Genomic DNA, 8015 nt, shown 5'->3' on the forward strand with positions numbered 1-8015 from the left:
ATTACGAAGAAAATTGTAAAAGTCGCTTTTTACAACTATTTTATCTGAGTTTGTAATGAAAATTTGAAAAATACGTTTTGTAGATTTATGTCAGCTATGTATGTATATGGTGAAAATTTAATCGAAATCAATTGATGCAGAAACAAGCGACAGGCATCGAAAGATATAAGAATCTTTAGATTTATTACATTTACATACCGAATATCGTAAAAAACTGCGATTTTCATCATTTTTAATTATTTGCAGTCTATAGTAACGTTTAGTCTATAGTAACTGATTTCAATGAAATTTTGCACAAACCTTCTTAGATTAAATCTACAAAATATACTTTTCAAAAGCTTAGATACAAAAGTTGTAAAAGGCGATACTTATTATTTCCTCCGCATTTTCGATAAGTAGTAATTTTCTCCAAACTTTTTTACACATCATCTAGTAAACTAATGCTTCTAACTTCTCAAAACAGACTCAAGTCATTTGGTACAATATTAAAAAAGTTATTCTATTTTAAAGAGTGTACGGAAGCTTTTATGACTGACTGTATGTAACAAAAGTTATATCAGGGGTGAGTACATAGCTGGGTGATGAGTGGATGATGAATAACTAGTTAGAGAGATGTAGTAGATGTACTTAATATTAGAGATCTACTCATTTTTGGTGCTACGTATTCGTAACTTTTAAACTTCACATAATATTTGTTGGAGACTTTTGAATCCATTGCAGTTACACCATCATGAGAACTTGTCTTTAATATAGTAGAATGAATTTAGCTTCGATGATTGTATCTAAAAACTAGAGATATCTCATATAAACCGAGAGCGAAATTGACTGATTATATATGCAAATAGAAAATTTTATACCACTCAAATATTCATTAAGTCAGCCTATTAGGAGGAGGAAATGACTCAGAACTTTAGACTATTTATTATCGTACCAAATTAACAGATCGACCCTCTTAATATAATTTCTCGGTATCTTATCCTCGACAATTCACGTAGATTTTTTGTTTCTCGCCGCGCATATGCATTCTTTTCCTGGAAGGACGATGCAATACTTCCACTTCCATCTACTCAAGAAAACGAGACCCGATCAGCGAGGTGAGACTCACCCCTCATTGGACCAGCAGGATCAAGGAAGGGAACCTAGAGCTTGAGAAGGTGCAGGAGTCGAAAATCGAAAACGAGAACGAATTTTGTCAGATTATTTCAGTTGACTTTCGAGAGATAGTCCTGTTGTATTCTTGATGAACTAGTTTCTAAAGCAAAGTACAAGTTTTGAACAAAGTTTAGATTTATTAAAGTGTACACCTATAAAAGTCTTTTCAATTACCGCGCACTCCAGAGAACAGAACGGTTCAGCATTCCACGGGCACCAACCCACTCATCTTTTCCCTAAAACCACGTAACTTAACGTAACAGCAGTTACAGCAAGAAGAATTCATACATCACGATGGTTGCCTGTAAGTTACGTTTTTATTTACATTCATGTATTTAGTTTTCATCCTTCTTTTCAATACAATATTTGTGCAATACAATTATAGAAGAATTGAAGTTTTATTAAATTGAAGAATATTAAATTCTGTTAAATTCTCTGTTTAGCCACTCCCCGCCCTTATTAACTCTTATTGTATTGATACTTGCTGTTAATAAAATATTTACTTTCTAAAAAAATTAATTAGCTCTAATTAGTTCACGGCAACGCCTTAATTATTCTACGAAACAATTAGTTATATATATTTTTTAAATAAGTAGTTAAGTTCTTTGGAATGTTTGATATTTCAGAATTTCAGCTAAACTAAAAACATATGTATGTATTTACATAGAAATGTTTTCGCACAGATATTTCCTGTTAATTTAAGAATACTGCGTATTATATTTTATTTAAAAAAGAAGTAATGTTACAATTATTTGGAAAATATTGAATATTATGAATTACGGCTGATTCGAATTTTTATGAATTGTTAATATTTATTAGTATTATGGTAATATTCATTTTACAACTAATTCTAATATACATTTCTTTAGATATACTGTTTAACATATATATTTTTTTATTTTAATAAACTGTAGTTTAATCTAGATTAAAATTATATTAATTTAAATGTATTTTAACAAGATTTAATGGAAAATATTGCTCATGAACAATTATGATCATAAGCATAATAGATTGATGTATTTATTCTTGTTCTTGCAGCCTGGAAAAGACTTGAATTGCTACTCATTTCTGTAGTTCTTTTAAAGTACTTGAATCTGAGATCTTACAGTTGTCTATATTTTTACCTTAAATATATGTATACAACTTATCTTATATCTAAACTAAATCTTAAACATATATGTCTTTATTTCTTTTAACCTATATACAATATCACATATACATTTTGCTCTGTCAGGTCCTATGTTCTCCTTTTCTTTTTTCTAAAACTCTTAACCAAATTATTAACGTTTCATTTATCATGCCTTCTACTATGTCTTTCTTTCTTAATATGCCTGTCCTATAGCAGTCTTTTAATAGATGTTTGTTAAGGTGTCAAGGTTTGTTAATTTCTAAATTACTTAAAAATACATTTTCTTTTTCCCTTTTTCAACCAGTGTTGATATATCTGTACTTCCTATTACATTTGGATTTCTTAATTTTATTATATTGCACTTGGTCTTGCAATTCTTTGTCTCTCTCTGTTAGAATTTTAATTATATCTACTTCCTGCTGCTTTAGGTTTTTTACATCTAGCTGGCTGCAACCATTTCTTCACAAGTATTCTTCTCTTTCTCTGCTATCTTTTGTCTTTTCAATTTTCCTTTCTTTTTCTCCTAAGCATTTTTTAACCAACATGCTTGCATCTTTACCTTCTTTTATCTGTTCCAGTTTAATATAGTTTCTGCTCTGTCATTTTATTAAAAAACCTGGTATCGTCTATTAGTTGGCCTCTATTTTTGCTCTTATTCTATCCATTTTCCACACACCCTTAGTTTCTGATATCCTAGTTTAGCTCCTCTGTCTTTTTTCTCTATACCCTTGCAGATTCTAGTATTTTATATTTATACTTCAATATTTTGTTCATCCTCCCAGCTTCACATGCCAGCTATTGTTATTTCTTTTCTTTGAACACTTCCTATTCTTGCTTACATTACGTCACCATTTATAATCTCTTTAAAGAAACTTTCCATTTGTTGCTTTATTCTTTCCTTATTTAGAGTTAATCCTCTAATTATCATATTATCTTTCTTGTCTCTTCTGTCTTGTAATTCAATCGTTCTTCTCATTCTTTCCACTTCTGCATTCAGCTGGCTTTCTGAACTTCTTTTAACTTCCCTTAGCACTCTTCCTTCCACTTCTCCTATGTTCTATTCAATGATTTTATTATTATTTTGATCTTCCCTCTCCCTAGTTTGAGTCATCTTGTCTTCAAGGTGTTTAATTCTATCCAACATCTTTTTCCTCTTATCCTCCCACCAAATTTCTTTCTCCGTCATTTATTTTACATTTTTCTTGCTCCATAGAAAAATTGTTTTGCCTTACTTCACCACTCAGGCCTTGAACTTTTTCAACAAAACCTGCTAGTGATCCTAATATTGCTGCAATGTCTCTGTTTCGATTTTTATTTCTTACAATTCCTTTGTTATTTTTATCTTCTGTGCTCTCCATCTCCTCTTCTCCTTTTTGTCTATGTACATTGTTTCACCGACCCCCCACTTCTTTTGCAATTCTATTCAAGAAATCCTTTATTGTACCTTTTTTCTTGCCTGTTTTTACTGCTTTATCATTTTTTATAGAATGTCCACATTAAGCATATATAGTATTTTAGTATAAAATAAATCAATAGTAGTTAACTTTCTTGACTTATAAACGATTCTAATTAATTAATTTTTCTTTTAATTTAATTATTTTCATCCTTATATCCTATTGCATATGATATTGTGCATATTATTACAATAATGTTATATTGATGACATTTGGATAAACATTGTATTATATTATTAAGTTTTAAATTCCATATAGATACATAAAATTTTAATAAATTTCTAAGAAACAATAATGCCCATCTGTAATTCATAAAATAATCATGCATGTATCATATAAAATGTTATAAATATTAAAGTTTTCATATAATATTTTTGAAGAAAGAGATTGAATGTTATTTTATTTTTAAGTAGCAGGTCTCTTGACGACAGAAGTTCTGGATCAACTACGTGCAAAATTCTATGAAGATAATCGCAACACTTTGGCACAAAATGTGTGTACAAGAACCAATCCCTTGGAAGCTTGCATTTCGCGAAAGGTTTTGCAAGAAACGCAGCATGTGTTTAGTCACAAGATTGCAATGGAAGGAAAACCTATAACTAATCAAAAAAATTCTGGCAGATGTTGGATATTTTCCACTTTAAATGTTATGAGGAGTGCCTTTATGAAGCAATATAATTTGGATGAGTTTGAATTCAGCCAAGCTTATTTGTTCTTCTGGGATAAGGTTAATATTATATACAAATAATATCTCACGGTATATATGACTTCTATTTTGTATTTATTAGGTAATATATTTTTCATTATACAGATCGAAAGGTGCAATTATTTCTTACATAATATTGTAAAAACTGCTAAACGAAATGAACCTGTAGAAGGTCGGTTAGTGTCATTCTTATTACATGATCCTATTTGTGATGGCGGACAATGGGATATGGTCGTTAATCTTATAAATAGACACGGTCTTGTTCCTAAAATCTGTTTCCCAGAATCATACAATTGTGAATCTAGTTCGCGCATGAATACACTTTTGAAAAGTAAACTTAGAGAATATTCCAAAGTTTTAAGAGATTTAATATCCAATGGAGCAACAGATGAACAATTAGAAGCTCAGATTCTAGAACAAATGGTTGTAATCTATCGAATAATTGGTATTTGTTTAGGCATACCTTCAAAAACAATCACCTGGGAATATTATGACAAGTCAAAGAATTATAATTGTATTGGACCTATTACACCAGTAGAATTTTATGAGAAATATGTGAAACCCTACTACAATGTAGATGATAAAGTATGTTTAGTAACAGATCCTAGGCCATCTAATCCATATGGAAAGCTTTATACCATAGACTGTTTAGGAAATGTTTTGGGAGGAAGACCTACACTCTATAATAATCAACCACCTGAATTATTAATGAAATTATGTGCAGAAAGTATAAAACAAAATGAACCTGTATGGTTTGGATGCGATGTGAACAAACGATTAATAGCTAAACAAGGAATACAGGATTTGAGAGCGTATGACTTTGAATTAATGTTTGGAACTGATATCCAAGTTAATCTTACAAAAGCTGACAGATTACTTTATGGAGATTCTATGATGGTTCATGCAATGACACTTACAGCTGTTTCAATCGATGTAAGTTAGTAGCGATTTTTTAAAAATTAAGGAAAAATGATTGTGTAAAGAATTTTTTTCTCATACTACAGTCCTCTTTCAAGATTACATATTAAAAATTTCTTAGTATCATTAAAAGCAAGAGAGATATGTACGTGTCTGTATTTGTATTATGAATTGTATAGTATGAATTGTTATAATTCTTTGCTTTTTCAGAATGAAGGTAAAATTAAACAGTTCCGAGTAGAGAATTCTTGGGGAGACGATCAAGGACAAAAAGGATATCTATTACTAACAGCCGACTGGTTTTCCGAATTTGTTTTTGAAGCAGTTATTGATAAAAAATTGGTACCTGCAGATGTTTTAGATGTATTTAAACAAGAACCCATTACCTTACCTGCATGGGATCCTATGGGTACACTTGCTCACTGATAATAATGTAAGCTAAAAACTATTTCAAGATAAAATATTTTAGTTAAAAAAAGTGTATATATAACATAAAAAATTAAACATCAAATACAGTTTTGAGCGCATTGGTACAGCAAAGTACAATAAATTAAGACTTTAACACTTTTATAGTTCATTAACAACAATTAAGGAATAACTCTAGAAAGTTGAATTATGATATTTCGATTATTTAACGCCTATTCAGGTTTAAAATAATATATATTGCTATAATTAATAAAATATTAAGATTGTATATTTAACATAGTTCCTAAAATTTAAGATAATCACATGTGTAATTTTGTTTCTAATTTATAGTTTGTGTTTACTTAAGAATAATTGCTTTCGTTTCTTTCTTTTTTTTTTATTATATTTTAAATATCACTTAAGTATATAAGTTATATGTAATTTAACTATACGAAGAAACCAAAAGAAGTTAGAAATTAAAAGATGTACTATTATATGTGTTCTACATATGCATACTTCATAAAGTATTGCTTCATTAAGTTTATTTAAAAAGCTTCGAAAATATAGTATTTGACTTCACATTTACATATTATACCTCTATTTTAAATGTTTTTTAAGTTGAAAAGAAACTTAATAATTGTATGAAGATTAATAAAAATGTTGCAAATGTATATATTTAGTCATTACTTTTAATTTAACAAAATATCTTTTAGTAACATTTATTTAATAATTACAAAAAATACATCTTTGGAAACAATATTTTACACACATTATTTATTTCTAAACATAAATATCAAATTTAATTAGCCTAATCTTAAACTATGTTTAGAAATTTTATATATTACTAATATTAAACAGTTTTATGCCGTTCTTTTTGTATTTTATAACAATATTGAAGTTTTGCCCATACACCTTGACACATATTTTGCAAACGAATATCATTCCAACTTATAGAAAATTTGTAAATACACTTTATCATTCTTTTTGGTTCTTTTAATTGGCCTTGTTGAATTAAGCTTAAGGCAGTATATAGTTTACAACGAGCAATTAGAAAGGGATCTCTGAGACGAAGTGCTAGTTCAAATTGCTTCATGGAAATTTTTCCAGCCATCTGTGCCTGGATAGAAAAATACATTTAAACATAAATTATTCAAAGAAATAATTGCACAAAACAATCAAATGTAATATTTACTAGTTTTTAATATATAGTAGATACATATTAATAAAATATATAAAACTTACACATTGTTGAAATTCTTCCCCTAAAGCAGAAAACGCTCCACCCAAAGTAGACAACCAAGACATAGCATGATCAATTTCTCTTCTTTCCATTGTCATTTGTGTCATTCTCTCATTCCTAAAATTAGAGGAATTTGTATTGTATAGTTTTATAAAGCAATAATGAAAAAAGGCTTTAATTAACTGAGCAGTTAGAATCTTGCCATTTGTAATCTAAAAATTGTTTCCTTGGCATTTTCAATCTTATTAAAATCATTTCTAAATACACTCTGTTTGACAATCTGTACATTAAATATTGTAATAATTTTTTAAGTGCAGCTTTTCGATATGTTTGTGAATTTGCTAATGTTATAATATATGCTGATACAACATAGGCATTAAGTCCTCTTTTGTTTAGGCAAATTCTGTTTACTTGTATCTCGTTACTTTCATTGACTTTGTTTATGTCAACATTTATCCGACATGTACTTTTAGTTTCTCTTACTTTCTGCTCATATTTAATTACAGAATAAGGTGTAACAATAATGCTATCGAAAATTGTGCCACCTTTATGTACAATCAATTTTATAGAACTATCCATTTTTCTAATTCCGCAAAATAGACGCTTCTTTAAACATATGAGAATGTTGTTTCGTTGTATGTAGGGTCATTACAACATTACAGTATAAATAATACATATTAAGAATTTGTATCACATACACTGCTTTGACCAACTTTTGCAAATATTGGTGATAAACTTTATATCTGTAAAGTATTAATAACTGTATTCAACATATAAAAAAATTATACTACTTTATGTAAAAATCCTTCTGCCTTTAACATTTCAAAGATATCTTATACGAAATATTTTCTACGTAAGGTTTGCAGTTGACAATTTGAGGTTAAAAGTTTAGTTCATCTTATATATACACGCGTGGTAAAGAAGAGAAAGTGGTGGGGATGATAATATTGAAATCATAATAAGTTAACATAATAAGTTATTTATCAAAGTTAATAAGAAAGCGTTTCTTTA

General features: G+C 28.7%; 2 protein-coding genes across 3 annotated transcripts; one reads left to right on the forward strand and one right to left on the reverse strand.

Annotated features, from left to right (window-relative positions):
• Positions 1-1324: 1324 nt before the first annotated feature.
• LOC117235680 (bleomycin hydrolase) lies at positions 1325-6427 on the forward strand. Of its 2 annotated transcripts, none has more exons than XM_033497944.1 (4): positions 1325-1456; positions 4146-4462; positions 4547-5374; positions 5570-6427. In XM_033497944.1, the coding sequence occupies exons 1-4, from the start codon at positions 1447-1449 to the stop codon at positions 5783-5785; spliced, it is 1371 nt and encodes a 456-aa protein (XP_033353835.1). In that variant the 5' UTR covers positions 1325-1446; the 3' UTR covers positions 5786-6427. The 2 variants fall into 2 exon arrangements, with proteins under 2 accessions (XP_033353835.1, XP_033353836.1); XM_033497945.1 differs by having other exon boundaries at positions 1362-1456; positions 4149-4462; positions 5570-6040.
• A 109-nt stretch (positions 6428-6536) lies between these two features.
• LOC117235681 (uncharacterized protein F58A4.6) lies at positions 6537-7696 on the reverse strand. Its single transcript, XM_033497946.1, has 3 exons — positions 7207-7696; positions 7007-7121; positions 6537-6881 (listed from the first exon to the last, which is right to left on the reverse strand). Exons 1-3 carry the CDS (start codon positions 7581-7583, stop codon positions 6615-6617), a joined length of 759 nt encoding a protein of 252 aa, XP_033353837.1. The 5' UTR covers positions 7584-7696; the 3' UTR covers positions 6537-6614.
• Positions 7697-8015: the final 319 nt, after the last annotated feature.

Source organism: Bombus vosnesenskii, unplaced genomic scaffold (assembly GCF_011952255.1).
Source record: "Bombus vosnesenskii isolate JDL3184/JDL3185 unplaced genomic scaffold, Bvos_JDL3184-5_v1.1 scf7180000013319, whole genome shotgun sequence".
Lineage (NCBI taxonomy): Eukaryota > Metazoa > Arthropoda > Insecta > Hymenoptera > Apidae > Bombus > Bombus vosnesenskii.

Excerpts from the sequence above, each read along its gene's own strand:
- LOC117235680 (XM_033497944.1), top strand. Across the intron at positions 4,463-4,546 it reads ATTTGTTCTTCTGGGATAAG|ATCGAAAGGTGCAATTATTT; the intron begins GTTAATATTATA and ends TTCATTATACAG. Across the intron at positions 5,375-5,569 it reads TTACAGCTGTTTCAATCGAT|AATGAAGGTAAAATTAAACA; the intron begins GTAAGTTAGTAG and ends TTGCTTTTTCAG.
- LOC117235681 (XM_033497946.1), bottom strand. The coding sequence starts at position 7,583 with ATGGATAGTTCTATAAAATTGATTGTACATAAAGGTGGCACAATTTTC. Across the intron at positions 7,122-7,206 it reads CAATTTTTAGATTACAAATG|GAATGAGAGAATGACACAAA; the intron begins GCAAGATTCTAA and ends CTCTAATTTTAG. Across the intron at positions 6,882-7,006 it reads GGGAAGAATTTCAACAATGT|GCACAGATGGCTGGAAAAAT; the intron begins GTAAGTTTTATA and ends TTTTCTATCCAG.